Below are 20423 nucleotides of genomic sequence, written 5' to 3'. Positions count from 1 at the left end.
GAGGATGTAGAGGAGAGGAGACATGTATACAATAGAGGATGTAGAGAGGAGACAGCTATACAGTAGAGGATGTAGAGGAGAGGAGACAGGTATACAGTAGAGGATGTAGAGGAGAGGAGACAGGTATACAGTAGAGGAGAGGAGACAGGTATGCAGTAGAGGATGTAGAGGAGAGGAGACAGGTATACAATAGAGGATGTAGAGGAGAGGAGACAGGTATGCAGTAGAGGATATAGAGGAGAGGAGGCAGGTATACAATAGAGGATGTAGAGGAGAGGAGGCAGGTATACAGTAGAGGCTGCAGAGGAGAGGAGGCAGGTGTCTGGTATAGGATGGAGAGGAGGGATGGGAAGCAGAAGAGGACGGGTATCCAGTACAGGATAGAGAGGAGGGGGTGAAGAGGAGGGGAGGGCAGGTATGTGGTATAGGGGGAGGAGAATGGATGCTGAATGAGATATTACAGATGAAGCCACCTCAGGATGAGCCGGGACCAGCACTGCAGACAGACGGAAAGCTCCTTTTCTGGCCAAGGTCAGTGGGACACGGAGAGGGTAGGCAGAAGAGCTGACACACTACAGATGCTGAGCATAGGGGAGCCCAGGAGAAGACACGATTCAATCTCTGCACAGTCTCCAACTTTTAGTATTTACTTTCTACAATTCACACCCAAATAGAGGTAGGACAGGCGGGTTACCTGTGCACCCAAAACAGCCTAGGGCAAAGGGTACACGTACAGTGCAGTGTATACAGTGTGCGTACAGTATGTATAGAGTGCCATGTGTACAGTGTGTATACAATATTATATGTACAGCGTGAGTACAGTTGGTATACAGTGTCTTGTATACAAGGTACAGTATGTATACAGTGCCATGTATATAAGGTGAGTACAGTGCAGTGTATACAGTGTGTACAGTGGGTATACAGTGCCTTTTATACAAGGTACAGTATGTATACAGTGCCATGTATATAAGGTGAGTACAGTGCAGTGTATACAGTGTGTACAGTGGGTATACAGTGTCTTGTATACAAGGTACAGTATGTATACAGTGCCATGTATATAAGGTGAGTACAGTGCAGTGTATACAGTGTGTACAGTGGGTATACAGTGCCTTTTATACAAGGTACAGTATGTATACAGTGCCATGTATATAAGGTGAGTACAGTGTATATATAGTGGTGTATATGAGGTGAGGGAAGTGTATTCAGTATGAGTGCAGAGTATATATAGTGCAGTGTATACTTGTGAGTACAGTGTATAGTGTGGTGTAGTGTATACAGTCAGTGCAGTGTGTATATTGTGAAGTACACACACTCCGTGAAGTGTATACTGTATACAGTGTGTGTATAGTGCAGTATGTACAGTGTGAGTGTAGTGTACACAATGTGAGTACAGTGTGTTTATACAATACATTGCTGTGCACAACATGAATATATATTGCAGCGCACTAAATGTAAGTCTAGCACAGTGTATAATGTATGCAGTATGAGCGCAGTATGTGTGTATACAGAGCAGTGCATGGCAGTACAGAGTTTGCAAGTACAATGATGGTATATAACTTTTCTGTGTACAGTGAAGTCTACAGAGTGTTTGTACCGAGCAGTTCATACAACGTATGGTATGTTATGTAGGACAAGTACAGCAGAGAACATGGGGTACATGTACAATGCTTGGTATATAGGACAAGTACAGCACAGAATACGGGGGGGGGGGTACATGCACAATGTTTGGTATATAGGACAAGTACAGCACAGAATACGGGGGGGGGGGGTACATGCACAATGTTTGGTATATAGGACAAGTACAGCACAGAATACGGGGGGGGGGGGGGGTACATGTACAATGCTTGGTATATAGCAGTGGTCATCAACCCTGTCCTGCAGGGCCCACTAACAGGCCAGATTTTATGTATTACCTTGGGGAGATGCAGACTAGAATACTGCAATCACTGAGGAGCAAATTATATCAGCTGTGATGTATTTCAGTTATCTTGCAAACCTGGCCTGTTAGTGGGCCCTGCAGGACAGGGTTGATCACCACTGGTATATAGGACAAGTACAGCACAGAATATGGGGGGAGGGGGGGGGGGGGTACATGCACAATGTCTGGTATATAGGACAAGTACTGCACAGCATACAGGGTACATATACAATATATGGTGTATATACAGTATCTCTTTTCATGTGACAACACTAAAGAAATTACACTTTGCTACAATGTTGTGTAGAGAGTGTACAGCTTGTATAACATTGTAAATTTGCTGTCCCCTCAAAATAACTCAACACACAGCCATTAATGTCTAAACCGCTTGCAACAAAAGTGAGTACATCCCTAAGTGAAAATGTCCAAATTGGGCCCAATTAGCCATTTTCCCTCCCCGGTGTCATGTGACTCGTTATAAACTGAGCTGCAGCACGGTGGCCAAGACCATACAGGACGGGTTCCACTCAGAACAGGCCTCGCCATGGTCGACCAAAGAGGTTGAGTGCCGTGCTCAGCGTCATATCCAGAGGTTGTCTTTGGGAAATAGTAGTATGAGTGCTGCCAGCATTGCTGCAGAGGTTGAAGGGATGGGGGGGGGGGGGGTCAGCCTGTCAATGTTCAGACCATACGCCACACACTGCATTAAAGTGTTCTGCATGGCTGTCGTTTATAACGAGTCACATGACACCGGGGAGGGAAAATGGCTAATTGGGCCCAATTGGGACATTTTCACTTAGGGATGTACTCACTTTTGCTGCAAGTGGTTTAGACATTAATGGTTATGTGTTGAGTTATTTTGAGGGGACAGCAAATTTACACTGTTATACAAGCTGTACACTCACTACACAACATTGTAGCAAAGTGTAATTTCTTCAGTGTTGTCACATGAAAAGATACAAGAAAATATTTACACAAATGTGAGGGGTGTACTCACTTTTGTGAGATACTGTATATATATATATATATATATATATATATATATATATATATATATATATATAATATGATAAGTACAGCACAATGTACAGGGTATTTGTACAGTGCTAGAAGTTTCTTCAGACTATCTTGTGTCCAAAAGAGGCTGCAGACATGGGAATGTGTTTTGTGTCTATGGAGGGGAGAAGAGATGTAGAAAGATTCTCCAAGTGCCACCTATTGCTGCTCACCATAACATTAGAGGCTAGAATGCCAGTAGGCTATTAAGAAGGTTGACAGAAAAACAAGCTACTGGGAGAAACTGAAAGTGGTTTTGATGTATAGTTTGAGGATGAATTATTCCACATTGCCTGAAGCTAGTGAGATCATCGAGGGCTTGATTTAAAACTCACGTATTACTTGTTAAAATATATAAATATGAATAAACTGGCCACAATTTTACTTTAACACTTAACACTGAGTAGATAAAAACAACATAATCATGCAGGTATTGGGCCAGATTCTCATTGTCTGGCGTAATTTTGTGCGGGCGTAACGTATCCTATTTACGTTACGCCTCCGCAACTTAGTGCTGTATTCTCAAAGCACTTGCTCCGTAAGTTGCGGCGGCGTAGCGTAAATAGGCCGGCGTAAGCCCGCCTAATTCAAATTGTGAAGAGGTGGGCGTGTGTTATTTAAATTAACCATGACCCAACGTGATTGACGTTTTTCACGAACGGCGCATGCGCCGTCCGTGGAATATCCCAGTGTGCATTGCTCCAAAGTACGCCGCAAGGACGAATTGGTTTCGACGTGAACGTAAATGACGTCCAGCCCCATTCACGGACGACTTACGCAAACGACGTAAAATTTTCAAATTTCGACGCAGGAACGACGGCCATACTTAGCATGTACGCCACCATATAGCAGGGGTAACTTTACGCCGGGAAAAGCCTAACGTAAACGGCGTATCTGTACTGCGTCGGCCGGGCGTACGTTCGTGAATTCACGTATCTAGCTGATTTACATATTTCTAGGCGTAAATCACCGTACACGCCCCTAGCGGCCAGCGTAAATATGCAGTTAAGATCCGACGGCGTAAAAGATTTACGCCGGTCGGATCTAATAGAAATTCTATGAATCAGGCATCGTTTCTCCTTTGAGAATCTGGGCCTATAATTTTTTTTTTTCGAGCTGAAAAAATTACAGATCGCTGTATTAACACCGATCAGCACTTGCAAGCCATTAGCTGCAAGCTCTGATAGGATGTTGGTTTCCCAGCATGCGTGTTCGACAGAAGCTGTTCATAAGACTGGCTTCTGTCAGACAGGGGGCTGCACACGGGGGGGCCAAAAGTTGAACGGTTTCTGCTGAATTGACTGTTTGCGGCTGATTTTTGTCCCGCGTGTACCCAGCCATAGCTTCACTCTAGGGGTGCGACCTCTGCAAGCTCCTTCGCTGAAGCCGACATCTCCTCCCCAGCGTTTTTCCAGGTTCAGGGTATTTGACAATGTTGTTTGGCTGGTGTGTAATGATGTAACTCCTGCGCACGCACAGCTTGGTGTAGAAGGAAGGTAAGAAGCCTTTGTTACGGAAGAGATATAGTACATCTCTTCTATAATATAAAAACCTTTGTGCTCGCAATTTTTTGTTTTCAGACCCCAGTTATGCTGTCAGCCTTACCATTTAGGCTACTAGGACCAACGCATGCGCAGCGCAGTGATTGTGCACTCTCTGACTGCAAACCTATTTTGCACTGATGGTGACTGGTTTGCTTTAAAGCGGAGTTCCAACAAAAAATTTTTTTTTTTTATAATGCATTTCTTAGGATCATTACATTGACTAATGCCACTCACTTATTTTGTTAATTTTGCCGCAAGATTGAAGATTATAGATCAGTGATGGTGAACCTTGGCACCCCAGATGTTTTGGAACTACATTTCCCATGATGCTCAACTACACTGCAGAGTGCATGAGCATCATGGGAAATGTAGTTCCAAAACATCTGGGGTGCCAAGGTTCACCATCAGGCCTCGTACACACGACAGAGGAACTCGACGTGCTTGGCACGTCGAGTTCCTCGTCGAGTTTTGGGATGAAGCCGCCGAGGAGCTCGGCGGGCCGGCTTCTCCCATAGAAGAACGAGGACAACGAGAAAATAGAGAACATGTTCTCTATTTTCTCGTCGAGTTCCTCGGCGGCTCCATCGAGCCAAAACTGTACAGACGACAGAGATTCTCGGCAGAATCCGGGTTTTGACCGAGTTTCTCGGTGAATTCTGCCGAGAATCTCTGTCGTGTGTACGAGGCCTCACTGTTATAGATTAGAAAATACCTTATATTCTGCTGTCTCGGCAGTTCCCATATTGCTTGTGGGCATGTGCAGCCCACAAGCAGAATCTTCCGGGATACGGTGCAGCTGAGCGACCAGCAAGCACCGCCCGTTCTCTCGCATGCACAGTATGTTCGGCTCACAGCACCGTAAACTTCTGACGTTGCCACCACAATGGGCGGCGGCATCGGAAGTGCCCACACCGTTGTGATGGCAAACGAAGAACTCTCACAATGCTAAGTGGCGGCGATCCACACTGACTCCTGGGAATTATGACACCAAGCTCCCAGGAGACACTGCGCCGCAGGAAGTTACGTTATCAGCCGTGGGTGGGAGGCTCTTAACAGGAGGGAGGGTTAAGGAGCACCGAAGAGGGACCCGAGAAGAGGAGGATCCAGGATGCTCTGTGCAAAATCACTACACGGGACATGTTTGTTATGTTTAACAAAAAAAAAAACACAAGACTTTACAATCACTTTAACTGCAGTACTAAAACATGTCTGTGAAGGTTCTTATTGATCCAGGTCATGGCATATCTAGTAGTAGTTGGTCGCATTCATCTGGACTTGTCCAGTCATTTTTTTTTTTTTTTTTTTTTTTTTTTTTTTTTGCAGATCTTGGGTTTATTTGCAGTGGAAACAGCAGATACTGCTACAAAATAACTGTATAAAGGTGTTGATCAGGTCCAGTCATTTTAACCGGTTCAATATCAGGCATTTTCACCCCCTTTCTGCCCAGGCCAATTTTCAGCATTCATCACTGTCGCATATTGAATGACAATTGCGTGGTCATGCAACACTGTGCCCATATAACATTGTTATCATTTTTTTGAGACAGATAGAGCTTTTTTTTTTGTGGCATTTAATTGCCACTTGTTTGTTTATTTTTTTTTTTTTTGCTAAACAAACGGAAAAAAAAAGTAATTTGTTTTTTAAAAAAAAGTTTATATTTTTGTTTCTGTTATAAAATTTGGCAAATATTTTTTTTTTCTTTTGCTGATGTGCACTGATAGGCTGCACTAATGGGCACTAATGAGGCAGCACTGATATGTGGCACTGATAGGACAGGGGGCATGCGGGTTTGGATGTTTTTGGAAGGATGTCCCTGGACACCCACTGGATGACCGTGCTGTATCCATCCTTTGGCTATAGCACAGTTGGGAAGAGGTTAAAGACATTTTGTAGCTTTTCCAAGCTACTTCTGCAGTTCTAATGAGCAGGAAAATCCAACAGCATTTATATTCACACAGGTAGCACAAACACCTTAATCTAATCACCATGGAAAGGCATGTGTTATTGTCCATGAAAAGGATAGGAGGTGTGAAAGTTGTGGAACCACCCCGTTCTAGTTGCATAATCATATCCTTGGTGTCGAAAGAAGGCTTCACGGGTGTTAATCCTTAGCTTTACGTGTCTGAAGGTGTGAATTGTTGTCATAACGCCAGGTTAGAGATATTAAAAATGACATTATATGTCAAAGACAACAAACACAGGGCCAGATCCACAAAGAAGTTACGCTGGCGTATCTTCTAGGATGCTCCGGCGTATCTTTTTTCTGTATTCAGAAAACAAGACACGCCGGAATTTAGCTAAGATCCGACTGGCATAAACCTCTTACGCCGTCGTATCTTAGTTGCATATTTACGCTGGCCGCTAGGTGGCGCTTCCGTAGATTTACGCGAGGAATATGCAAATTAGGTAGATACGCCGATTCACAAACGTACGTACGCCCGGCGAATTTTTTTACGTCGTTTACGTAAGGCTTTTTCCGGGGTAAAATTACCCCTGCTATATGAGGCGTACGCAATGTTAAGTATGGACGTCGGGCCACCGTCGAATGTTTTACGTTGTTTGCGTAAGTCGTTCGCGAATAGGGCTGTGCGTAAGTTACGTTCACGTCTAAAGCATTGACGATTTGCGGAGTAATTTGGAGCATGCGCACTGGGATTCTTTCACGGACGGCGCATGCGCCGTTCGTAAAAAATGTCAAATATGTGGGGTCACGATTAGTTAGCATAGAACACGCCCCCAACCAGCCTATTTTGAATTAGGCGGGCTTACGCCGCCCGATATATGCTACGCCGCCGTAACTAAAGGCGTAACTTCTTTGTGAATACAGTACTCGCCTTTCTAAGTTACGGCGGCGTAGCGTTTCTGAGATACGCTACGCCCGCCTAAAGATAGGCGCATGTACATGGATCTGGCCCACAGAGTTTAAAGTCAAAGAACACCAATATTTCAAGAGGGCTTTCAAAGTCTGTGGCTGAACAGGGGTGGGATCTTCAGCACCATTTGTCTTCCACATATAATACCATATAAGGCCCCTTTCAGACGGATGGATAGAATGGTGCTTTTAGCTGCGGATTTTCTATTTTTCTACCGCAGCTAAAAGCACACAATGTTTTCCTATGGCCCCATTCACACACAGCGTTTGCGCGCGATTACATTACATGCGGTTTGGTGCGAATAGAAAAAATAGAATTGAATGCGTCCAGGTGCAATGTAGCGCAGCTATATGCACATAACCGCAGGTAATCGCAGTCTTTTTTTGTCAACTGCGGATAGCAGCGTTTTAGAATTCAAGGGACCCAAACAAAAACAAAAAAAATAAAAATGGTTGCTATGGAAATGAATATCGCAGCTAAACGCGGCCGCAGTTAAACGCACGTAAACGCATGTAATCGCAATGTGCAAATGCAGCTAATCGCAGTGCCTGGAGCCCTGAATTTCACAAAACATTTGTAGTGCTTTTAACTGCGGCAAAACAGCCGTCCGTCTGAAAGGGGCCTTAACATCTTCACCCCAGCGATTTGATAGCAAATTCTGCCACGTAACTAGAAGAATGAACAGTTATGAAGTCTTCCTGACATCCAGGATAAGATCATGTAACTAGAACTTTCACATCTCCTACCCAGTAAATGTTTACGTCAATTTCGTTTTCGTTTTAGTCATAACCTTTTGAGTAAAATGCCATTTTAGTTTTTGCCAGATTTTAGTAGACTAAAATCTCTCTTACATTTTAGTCAACTAAAATCAAATGGGGCAGATCCACATACATACGCTGCACCCGGCGCAGATGTCAAATACGCTACGCCGCTGTAACTTACTTTGAGTTGGTTTGAATCCTCAACGAATTCGCGCCGTAAGTTACGGCGGCGTAGTGTATCTCTCGCGGCGGAATTCAAATTGGGCGGGTAGGGGGCGTGTTTCATTTAAATGAAGCGCGTCCCCGTGCCGAACGAACTGCGCATGCGCCGTCCGTAAAAACTCCCAGGGTGCATTGCTCCAAATGACGTCGCAAGGATGTCATTGTTTTCAACGTGAACGTAAATGGTGTCCAGCCCCATTCACGGACGACTTACGCAAACAACGTAAAATTTTCAAAATTAGACGCGGGAACGACGGCCATACTTAACATTAAGTACGCCACCATATAGCAGCTTTAACTATACGCCGGAAAAAGCCGAACGGAAACGACGTAAAAAAATGCAACAGCCGGTCGTACGTTCGTGGATCGTCAGAAATAGCTAATTTGCATACTCCAGGCGGATTACGACGGGAACGCCACCAAGCGGAAGCCGAAAAATTGCATCTAAGATCCGACGGCGTACGAAGACGTACGCCTGTCGGATCTAACACAGATGCCGTCGTATCTTGTTTTGTGGATACCAAAACAAAGATACGACGCGCCAAATTTGAAATTACGCGGAGTATCAAGAGATACGCCGACGTAATTTCTTTGAGGATCTGCCCCAAATGAGTTTAGTTAAATTACAATGCATTATTTAAAGCAGAGTTCTGCCTCCCTCCAGCCAAAAATTAAAAGTCAGCAGCTATGCATACTGTACCTGCTGACTTTTAATATTAGGACACTTACCTGTCCTGGAGTCCAGCGATGTCGGCACCCCAGCCGATGTTTCCATCGAATCTCGGGTGCTGCAGCTGCCATTGTCTGTAAGGCCTCATTCACAAGAGGCGGATCCGTTGCAGCGGAGTCCACCAGCTCAGCGAGAGATCTCTCCATTGATCTCCGCTGAGCTGGCGGATGACAGTTCCCTCTCTGATCACTAAGCGGGGAGGGGCTTGTCGAGCGCCGCTGTCTCCTATGGAGAGATCGAACGAAAACGCACAGCATGTCCGTTTTCATCAGATCTTACCCGATCCGATCCGCCATGGACGGGTGGCGACGTATCGCCATACGTCTGATTTTAGCGGATCGGAGCAGGTCGGGTGTCAGCAGACATGTCACCCATAGGATTGCATGGAGCGCCCGTTCAGGTCCGCCGACAAAACTGACAGGCGGACCTGAAAGGTACGCCCGTGTGAAAGGGGCCTCAGGGAAACCGGCAGTAAAGCTCACAGCCGGTTCCCTACTGTGCATGCGCAAAGCATGCTGCGCTTTCTGAATGGCCTGGCGGCGGGGGGGACCAACTTCTGAGTGATCTTGCCACGCCGAGATCTCTCTGAAGTGGGGACGGGTACCTGGTTCATTGACGAAAATTGGAATTCATTTTCCTCATAGTTTTCAGGAATTGCCAAAATTCCAATTTTTTTTTTTTTTCGTTTTCACTACTGAAAACATGCAGCTGACGAAAATTATGATGAAAATAACACTGCACCTAGCCTGTTCTTGAACAATAACATCTGCCTTTCCATGGTGATTGGATTAAGGTGGCTTTGCTACCTGGTGTATGTTCCTGACACGCATTGGAACCAAAGAAGTGGCTTAGATAAGCTACAAAATATCTTCAGTATTACAGAAGAAGTCCAGTTGAAAGCAACCAATAACTATTAGGCCTCGTACACATGGACGGACTGTCCGCTGAAATCGGTCCGCCGGACCGTTTTGAGTGGACATGTCCGCCCGGAGATTTCATTCTGATGGTTGTACACACCATCAGACAAAAATCCGCGCGTACACGATACGCGGTGACGTGGCCGCGACGATTACGCGGCGATGTGCGCGGCCCTGGAAGGTCAATGCTTCCACGCATGCGTTGAATCACTTCGACGCCTGCGAGGGATGGCGGCCGAGCGGACATGTACAGTTTGGCCCAGATTCGGGTAGATCCGCGCAATATTTGCGTGGGCAAAGGGCAACGATTTTTGCTCTGTGCCCACGCAAATATTTCGATTTGCCCGCGATTCACGGAGCAGTAGCTCCGTAAATTGCGCGGGCGCTATGCTAATTTGCCCTGCGTAAGGGCGCCTAATGTAAATGATCCCGCCGGGGGCGGGAATCATTTAAATTAGGCGCGCTCCCGCGCCGAGCGAACAGCGCATGCTCCGTCGGAAAACTTTCCCGACGTGCATTGCGGCAAATGACGTCGCAAGGACGTCATTTGCTTCTAAGTGAACGTGAATGGCGTCCAGCGCCATTCACGAATCACTTACGTAAACGACGTGAAATTCAAATTTCACGAGCGGGAAGGGTGGCTATACTTTAGCATTGGCTGCGCCTACTATGAGTAGGAGCAGCCTTACGCTAAAGTTGCCGTACGGAAACTCCGTACCTTGCGTGCGCAGGGCCCGCGCAACTTTTGTGAATCGGTGGTAGTATGCAATTTGCATACTATACGCCGATCACAATGGCCGCGCCCCCTAGCGGCCAACGCAAGAATGCAGCCTGAGATATGAAGGCATAAGGAGGCTTATGTCTGTCATATCCTAGGCTGCAGTCCGCGTAGCGATGTTCCTGAATCAGGGGCATTCGCTACGCGGGAGCAAAACAGCTATTGCGCCGCGCAACCTATGGTTGCGCGGGCGCAATAGCTTCTTGAATCTGGGCCTTTGTCTGTACAGACGACCGAACATGTCCGACGGACAGGCTTCCAGCGGACATGTTTCTTAGCATGCTAAGAAACATTTGTCCGCTGGAAAACGGTCGGCTGGACAAATGTCCGCTGGAAACCTGTCCGGTCGGCTGAAACTGGTCCGCGGACCAGTTTCAGCAGACATGTTCGGTCGTGTGTACGGGGCCTTATATGCTCTGTAAATCCCAGGATTTAGTGGACCGAAATTCATATAATTTAGCAGGTATAACAGCTCCCATGTATATATTTCATTTGAGTATTTTAGTTGATTGCCTGGAGCTTCAAGCTTCACCAGTAGTCATGATGGCTGTAATAAGAGAAGCTGGGGTTCCAAGTAAGGCAGGCCATAGACGGTGCAAATTTGCACGATTCCCCTATCAACACAGACAGTGCTCACAGGGGAATTCCTCCTGCCGAGCAATTTTCTTCTCCTGGTGATGGTGTGGAGCTGTCCCCGCCGGCAGCCACTAGCCATAATCACAAGTGAATCCGGCAGGCTGGTTGTATCCAAGTTGATTGATCGGTCGACTTGATTCACTTTGTTCAATCCTTGGCCAGTTCCTGCTGAACCGGCTGAAATTCAAACCGTCTATGGCCGGCCCTAATCTTAGGGAGCAGTCACTGGTAGTTTCTCATTATCCTGTGTCTTATATCATGCAGCGAATGGTAATGCTACCATTAAAGTGTACCTGGGTCAAAAAGAGGTATGCACTAAAAGGATATATTGCTGAATACAAGCTAATAGTTACCTGTAATCTTCTTGTATCAATGTGCAGCGAGACACAGAATGGCATTTTGGGCTGTGTGAGTGTGACATGTCCTCTTGTAGGTTGGTATTAACCTCCTTTTTCTGTTCCCCGCATAGGAACATTGGTCACGCTGGTGGTCCGTCTAAAAGTTGGATATTAATGCTCCCTGCAGGCTCAGTTTATTGTGTGGACAGACCTCCTGCCATGCTAGGGCTGTTCTCTACGTCATGCTTCTCCTGCATATACTAAATATAATGGCCCCATTTTACTTCCTGTGTCTACTTGCTGTGACGTTCTGTCTCCAAATCTTCTTCTTCCTCCCGGGCATGTGCAATGGGAACTCTTTAACACTCTCTGGCCTCCTTCATTCATCGATGTTCTTCTTTTTTCTTATCAATGTTGTTGGGAATTACATTTTGGTCATCTGGAAGAGCCCAGCTACTGGTGGACATGGCGGAGAGGCTGAAACAGCAGATAAACCATTCTGCTGCATATGTGTGCGAATATTGGGGGACAAGGAACACCACTGCTTCTTCACCGGGACATGTATTAGTCGCAGCAATCTGCGCAGCTTTGTCTTGCTCTGCCTCCATGCTTCCTGCAGCTGCTTCCACTCCATGGTGGTGGGACTTGGCTACATCTCAAGCAACTTCTCCCTGTCTTTCTCCGAGCCCTTGGCCTTCCTCAGACTGTTGCCTCTATCTGTCACACGCTTCTTCTCAGGTCAGATATTAGGAATGCGCAATTCTTCCATTGAGATAAACCCAGGCTGTGGGTGTAGAAGTCTGAGGATGCTCTGGCCTGGGTAGATCTAGTATTGGCAATTATAAAATATAGTAGGCCCCAGGGCAGGAAAAAAACAAACAAACAGGCTTCTCACTACCGAAAGCCTGGATACTGTGAGGGCTTACCTTGAGTGGAGTCCATATGGCAGATTTGTAAGCTCACCCTTGCAGGTACACACAGCCCACGGTAATAAGGTAAGACACTACCTGGGCTGTGAGTCTGTGCATGGGGCTAGATAGGGATTAGCCAAGGATAGTCAAGTATAGCCGTGGCCTTTTCTTGTGAAAAAAAAAGTATAGCCGTGGCCCAGGATTCCAGAATTCAGAGTAAGGTCAGAAGCCGGGGTCAGTCTTGTAGCTGAGCAGACGGGGTACACTGATGACAGCCGAGGGTCAGGTAACTACTGACAGAAAGTTCAGGGTTTGCAGACAGGAACCAAAGACAAGTCTGGGGCACAAGCCGTGGGTCAAGGGCTGGAGAAGGCAGGGAAAGTCCAAAAGTACAGGCCGGGGTCAAGGGGAAGGGGACAGCAGCATTCCAGGGTACGTAAGCCAAAAGGGTCAGAAGCCGGGGTCAGTCTTGTAGCTGCAGACAACCACAGAAACCGTTGGCACAGACAGGACAATCAGAGAACAATGAACTGACACATCCCTCATAGTGAGGCAGGGCTTTATACCCTGGTTGATTATGAAACCTGCCTCAGCTGGACCAGGATAGACAAGTGCAGATTGTAGGGAGATCCAGAGACAGGCAATCAGCACATAGTTCAGAACCAGGCTCCGACGGACAGCAAGCAGGATATCAACTGAGAAGTGGCTCAGAGGCAAAGACCCGGAGCAGCAACGGGGAGGTCCAGGGTTCAATTCCACCCAGAGCCACCTGGGGCGTGACCACGCCTTGCTGTCCGTTTGGCACGGTAGCGACCGTGACAGATACACACTCTTGAGTTTTTTTCCGTTCAACCCAGTGGGTTCCTGCTAAACCGGTCAAGATTTAGACCATCTATGGCTGGTTTTAGTAACAAAAAAGTATTCAGTTTGCATCTTAACCACTTAAGACCCGGACCAAAATGCAGGTCAAAGACCAGGCCCCTTTTTGCGATTCGTCACTGCGTTGCTTTAACTGACAATTGCGCGGTCGTGCGACGTGGCTCCCAAACAAAATTGGCGTCCTTTTTTTCCCACAAATAGAGCTTTCTTTTGGTGGTATTTGATCACCTCTGCGGTTTTTATTTTTTGCGCTATAAACAAAAATAGAGCGACAATTTTGAAAAAAAATGCAATATTTTTTACTTTTCGCTATAATAAATATCCCCCAAAAACATATAAAAAAATGTTTTTCCTCAGTTTAGGCCGATACGTATTCTTCTACCTATTTTTGGTAAAACAAAAATCGCAATAAGCATTTATTGATTGGTTTGCGCAAAATTTATAACGTTTACAAAATAGGGGATAGTTTTATTGCATTTTCGTATTTTTTTTTTTTTCTACTACTAATGGTGACGATCAGCGATTTTTTTCGTCACTGCGACATGATGGCGGACACTTTTGACCCATTTTTGGGACCATTGTCATTTTCCCAGCAAAAAATGCATTTAAAATGCATTGTTTACTATGAAAATGACATTTGCAGTTTGGGAGTTAACCACAAGGGGGCGCTGAAGGGGTTAAGTGTGACCTCATGTGTGTTTACAACTGTAGGGGGGTGTGGCTGTAAGTCTGACGTCATTGATTGTGCGTCCCTATATTAGGAAACACACAATCGATGACAGCGCCACAGTGAAGAACGGGGAAGCCGTGTTTACACACGGCTCTCCCCGTTCTTCAGCTCTGGGGACCGATCGCGGGACTCGGGTCCACGGGTCCCGCGGCCGAGGTCACGGAGCTTCGGACCGGCGCGCACGCGACCCACTGCTGGGCTTTATACAGTCACGTACAGGTACGTGATTGTGCCCAGCGGTGCCATTCTGCCGACGTATATCGGCGTTAGGCGGTCCTTAAGTGGTTAAGCAAACTGTAGCTTGTGAAGGTTTTAAATCCAGCCATAGATAGTTCAAATTTGGACTGGTTCAGTAGGAACTGGCTGAGATTCAAACCATGTATTGGCATGCTGAATGTACCCAAGTTGATTGATCGATCAACTTGAGTACAACCGGCCTGCTGAATTTTACATGCGATTATTGCTAGCGGCTGTTATAGCCACTGGCCATAATCACTGTGTTCTACAGGCGGGGACAGCTCCCTGCACTGTCTGTGTTAATGGGGGAATTTTCAGTTGCAGGAAAGAAAATGGCTTGATTCCCCCATCAACACAGACAGTGGGGGGGAGCCGACCCCGCCTGTAGAACGCAGCGATCGCACCGTCTATGGCCCACTTAGCTTTTTGTATCTCCCAGAAGAAAATATCACACTGTAGCTCTAATGAGTAGGCAAGAATGAATTAAGATTAAACAGTGTATTGTAGGCACTTTTGAATTTGCCCCAAAAATTCTAAAATAGTGGGGTGGATTCAGGTAGCAATTGTGTCTGCGTAACCATAGTTACGCAGCGCAATTGCTTAGTTGCGCCGGCGTAACGACTTTTCTGTATTCAGAAAGCTTGTTACGCCGACTGCAGCCTAAGATATGACTGGCATAAGGCTCTTATGCCGTCGTATCGTAGGCTGCATTCTTACGATGGCCGCTAGGTGGCGTTCCCGTAGTGGTCAGCATATAGTATGCAAATTGCATACTAACGCCGATTCACAACCCTACGCGAGCCCTGCGTACGCAGTTTACGTTGTTTCCGTTCGTCGGGTTCCGCGTAAGGCTGCTCCTGCTATTAGCAGGGGCAGCCAATGCTACGTATACCCGTCGTTCCCGAGTCGCAAATTAAAAATTTAACGTCGTTTGCGTAAGTGATATGTGAATGGCGCTGGACGCCATTTACGTTCACTTTGAAGCAAATGACGTCCTTGCGACGTCATTTGCCGCAATGCACGTCGGGAAAGTTTCCCGACGGAGCATGCGCACTACGTTCGGCGCGGGAACGCGCCTAATTTAAATGATCCACGCCCCTACGGGATCATTTAAATTACGCGCCCTTACGCCGGGCAGTTTTAAGGAGCGCCCGCGCAAATTACGTAGCTACTGCTTCATGAATGAAGCGTAGAGCAGATAATTTGCGTAGGCGCAGGGTAAAAACGGTACGCTGCGCCTACGTAAGAAGTTCGCAGCGGTACCTGAATCTACCCCAGTATGATCTCATAAATAAAGAGAGCTTCTATGCCTTAATAGGTGCAAATGGGAGAGATATCCCTTTCTCTACACCTTGAGGTAACTGCTTCAAATAATATTAGCAAAGTCTGCAGGAAAAGCAAAACATAATTGCTAGGAAATATCGGAGGATGCAGAACGAAGAGTTTAAAACCAGACAGCCTGTGACAGCGAGACATTGGTTAGCAAGCGTTGTATTCCCCACTCCCGTCTACCTACAGCTTTTGAGATATAGGGAATAGAGTCTGTGTTGTTTTGGCTTACGAGAAGAATGTACTGTACAGCCTGCACAGCCTCCCCATATCCCAGGTGAAAATAAGAGGCAGACAACGCTGAAGTGCATGCAGCTGGTCAATTTGCTATTTTTTTAATGGGTTTAGATATCATTTCTAACAAAGGGTCTAATGACATTGTGAAACATCAGGGAGAGAAGCTCCTTTAAGTGTACATATACCCAGACTATATATGGAAAGTATTTACAAGCGGAATTAAGTAATTAGCAATACATGCAGCTGGAGAGGTGAGTGGGGGCTTGTTTTAGAGAGTTGGGTTGGGGCTTGTTTTAGAGAGTTGGGTTGGGGCTTGTTTTAGAGAGATGGGTGGGGGCTTGTTTTAGAGAGATGGGTGGGGGCTTGTTTTAGAGAGCTGGGTGGGGGCTTGTTTTAGAGAGATGGGTGGGGGCTTGTTTTAGAGAGATGGGTGGGGGCTTGTTTTAGAGAGATGGGTGGGGGCTTGTTTTAGAGAGCTGGGTGGGGGCTTGTTTTAGATAGTTGAGTGGGGGCTTGTTTTAGAGAGTTGGGTGGGGGCTTGTTTTAGAGAGGTGAGTGGGGGCTTGTTTTAGAGAGTTGAGGGGGGGGGCTTATTTTAGAGAAGTGAGTGTGGGCCTGTTTTAGAGAGATTAGTGGGGGCTTGTTTTTGAAAGTTGAGTGGGGGCTTGTTTTAGAGAGGTGAGTGGGGGCTTGTTTTTGAGAGATGTGTGGGGGCTTGTTTTTGAGAGATGTGTGGGGGCTTGTTTTAGAGAAGTGAATGGGGGCTTGTTTTTGAGAGTTGAGTTAGGGCTTGTTTTAGAGAGTTGGGTGGGGGCTTGTTTTAGAGAGATGGGTGGGGGCTTGTCTTAGAGAGGTGAGTGGGGGCTTGTTTTAGAGAGATGGGTGGGGGCTTGTCTTAGAGAGGTGAGTGGGGGCTTGTTTTAGAGAGATGGGTGGGGGCTTGTCTTAGAGAGGTGAGTGGGGGCTTGTTTTAGAGAGATGGGTGGAGGCTTGTTTTAGAGAGTTGAGTGGGGGCTTGTTTTAGAGAGTTGGGTGGGGGCTTGTTTTAGAGAGTTGAGTGGGGGCTTGTTTTAGAGAGATGGGTGGGGGCTTGTTTTAGAGAGTTGAGGGGGGGCTTATTTTAGAGAAGTGAGTGGGGGCCTGTTTTAGAGAGATGAGTGGGGGCTTGTTTTTGAGAGTTGAGTGGGGGCTTGTTTTAGAGAGGTGAGTGGGAGCTTGTTTTTGAGAGATGTGTGGGGGCTTGTTTTTGAGAATTGAGTGGGGGCTTGTTTTTGAGAATTGAGTGGGGGCTTGTTTTAGAGAAGTGAATGGGGGCTTGTAGATGATCAGGGACGTTCCACGTCTCCATACTGGGGTCTCGGCCATCGACCCTGCAGCTCAGAGTTCAATGAGACAGCTAAAATTTCCTGGAAGACAGTGGGAAATCCAGAGGTCCCAGATCTGACTAAATTTCAGCATGGTGCCTTGAATTTAGTTGTGAGATTTTCATGAATCAGAACCCATTGTATACGGGAAGTAACCTCAGATATTGGTAACGTGTTAGACAACCATGCCCTTGCGATCCCCTGCTTTGCATCTGTCAGGACGTAGACAATCAGAGAATGTTGCTCCATTAGTTGTAAATTGAGGAGGGCTTCTTGTGGGCTTTATCATTATTTTGACCTCACTGACCTAGCTGCAGGTGTTATGGGCTGCCATGCTTCAAACATTTTCCATAGAAATCAAAGACAAGGAGTTGCGATTCCAGTGCCTCTTTTAAGAATTTTGAAAATGAATTTCTCCACAATACCTGCAGCTACAGAGGTGATTATATTCTTAAGGCTGGGTTCACATCTAAGCCACATGCATCTCCCAGCAGGAGTCTGGTGTATCTCCATTTATCGTTTCAGGTCCGATTTCAGCCCACAACCAAAAGACGCACAGGGCTCCTGTGCAATTTTCACTGGAGCCACTAAAAAGATGTGTGAACCAGCTCCATAGAGAGCCGGTCACAATCTCCTGCTATGCGAATTGGATGTTGGGCATGCGTCGAATTGTTTCCGAACATGCACTTTTTTTTCCCCGTCGGAAAGGCATACAGACGAACAGTTTTCCCGCTAGGATCCTGCTCTCTTTTTTTTCCAGCAGTTTTCCCGTCGGAAAAACTGCGATGAAGCATACACACGGTTGGAATTCCCGGCCAAAAGCTCTCATCGCAGTTTTTCCGACGGGAAAACCGGTCGTGTGTACGAGGCATAAGCCATCAGTGATAGTCACAGAAGCTAACTTGTGTTAATCCTCTTTCATATCTAGCTTATCCGCTTCTGTTTTAGAACATCTATGTGTAAATGTAATTATGTTTTCTAGATATGACGCAGAAGCAGATGGTACAATCAAATCATCTGTTTATTCATCTAATTTGTAGAGATTGGGGAATTACTTAAAAGGATGTTTTGGAAGTGTATTTTAGCAAGATAAAAGATTATGCTGTGAAAAGTGCAGAATAAACATCAAACCCACATGTAGGAAGGGTTTAGATATACTCTCACCAGTGCTAGGGATAGAAGCAGTTAAATCGTCTTGTGTTCTGTGACATTGATAAACGCTGCCCCAGTTTTGTGTCTTCCTATGACAATGACACATGGGGACCCAGCCAAGTGCTGGCCTCTATTTATAGAAGTGGGGTAGGAGAGGTTGGTCCTGGCTCTGAATGCCGTCTGTCATATGTCTGTCTCATCTTTTCACCACCCCCTCTGTCTTTGTTCCTGGCCATGGTGTATCCTAGAGCTCTCTCATCTAACAACACCTGTCTGTCTGCACCATACCCCATGTCCTCCACCATAATGTCCACCTCTTGGCCAGTCTATAGCCTGTCTCTGTCTCTGTCTGCAGGTTCTCTTCTCAGCTCGGAAATGTTGGCCGTCCTCATGCTTTATCTCTGGTTTGGGGTGGGTATAGCCTGTGCTGCCTTCTGTTCTCACCAGCTGCTGCTCATATCCAGGGGACCGGCCTGTCACCAGAGCCCAGGAGCAGAAGCCAGCCCCGTCCGCTGGGCTGACAACTTGACAAGTGTCTTTGGAAAGAGATGGATGCTGGCTGTCCTTGTGCCTCACCTGAAGGAAAAGTGATGACGGGATCTTGGAAGTTCAGATGGCACCTTCACCTATAGACTATAGCACAACACACTGCGAGTATGATCAGAGGGAATCTGATTGCTGCACAATTATAGTGAATGCACTTTGTAGTTTGTCGTCTGCTTTCACTGAATTACTAGCTAAACCCTTCAGTTCTGCACTGAGGGCGACATAAATGCAATAACACATCAGTAGCTAAACCTCCAAGCTTTATCCTGAAAGGCTAAGCTATAAAGATTATTCTCACAGCATATACCACAAATTGCTCTTACAGTGCCACACTGGCAGATCAGGCTTGCAATATTAAAGATCAGTCTATAGACACTGTGATAGGTCTCTTAATATCGAACAATAGCAGTTAGGCTTTACCATCACCAGTGTACGCTTTATATTCTCAGGCCCCGTACACACGGCCGAGGAACTCGACGTGCTTGGCACGTCGAGTTCCTCGTCGAGTTTTGGGATGAAGCCGCCGAGGAGCTCGGCGGGCCGCCTTTTCCCATAGAACAACGAGAAAATAGAGAACATGTTCTCTATTTTCTCGTCGAGCTCCTCGGCGGCTCCATCGAGCCAAAACTGTACAGACGACAGAGTTTCTCGGCAGAATCCGGGTTTTGACAGAGTTTCTCGGTGAATTCTGCCGAGAAACTCTGTCGTGTGTACGGGGCCTCAGACCTCTATGTTCGTATTCACTCAAATCCTTCCAATAAGGCATGACTAATACTGTACTTCATTTTTGCCGTATGCAGCTAAATACCCACAAAGCACAGCTCTGTGTAGTGCAGCTAAATACCCACAAAGCACAGCTCTGTGTAGTCCTCTCTAGGATTTGCTTGAGGCCTCTGGACTCTTTACTTCCTGTAGCTGGGGGATCACATTGTTAAATAGCCTATGTATGTAAAATTAGTAGATGAAAGCTTTACTGCCACTGTTATTAGAAACCTGAAGCTTGATAATGCTTGCAGGATCTTATACTGAATTATGATTTCTTCACTAGTAAGTCGTTTTTATGAGATGTCCATATCTAAGCCACCTATACTTCCTTGAGTCTATGCAGTATAACCATTGTAGCAAAATAGCTGCATCCACTGGCTGCTCTATCCTGACCACAGACTCTGTCCCAAGAACCAGGTCCAGTTATGTATCGGTTTCAAAGCCTGGACCACCGGAATGACCAACAGCCAAATCCACTGGTTCCTCTTTACCCATAGTCA

The 20423-nt window shown here is 46.3% G+C and overlaps 1 protein-coding gene across 1 annotated transcript; it reads left to right on the top strand.

The window, feature by feature from the left end:
* Positions 1-241: 241 nt before the first annotated feature.
* On the top strand, positions 242-19641 carry ZDHHC22 (zinc finger DHHC-type palmitoyltransferase 22). Its single transcript, XM_040332694.1, has 3 exons — positions 242-531; positions 11905-12511; positions 18968-19641. The coding sequence occupies exons 2-3, from the start codon at positions 12016-12018 to the stop codon at positions 19201-19203; spliced, it is 732 nt and encodes a 243-aa protein (XP_040188628.1). The 5' UTR covers positions 242-531; positions 11905-12015; the 3' UTR covers positions 19204-19641.
* The last annotated feature ends 782 nt before the right edge of the window (positions 19642-20423 follow it).

Source organism: Rana temporaria, chromosome 13 (assembly GCF_905171775.1).
Source record: "Rana temporaria chromosome 13, aRanTem1.1, whole genome shotgun sequence".
NCBI classification, from domain to species: Eukaryota; Metazoa; Chordata; class Amphibia; order Anura; family Ranidae; genus Rana; species Rana temporaria.
The sequence above is the reverse complement of the archived record's forward strand: the minus strand, read 5'-3'. Positions and strand labels throughout refer to the sequence as shown.

What these genes read in the sequence shown, in the direction of transcription:
- ZDHHC22 (XM_040332694.1), top strand. Translation starts at nt 12,016, where the DNA reads ATGCTTCTCCTGCATATACTAAATATAATGGCCCCATTTTACTTCCTG. An exon ending in TGTCACACGCTTCTTCTCAG is followed by an intron (nt 12,512 to 18,967) that starts GTCAGATATTAG and finishes CTCTGTCTGCAG; the next exon opens with GTTCTCTTCTCAGCTCGGAA.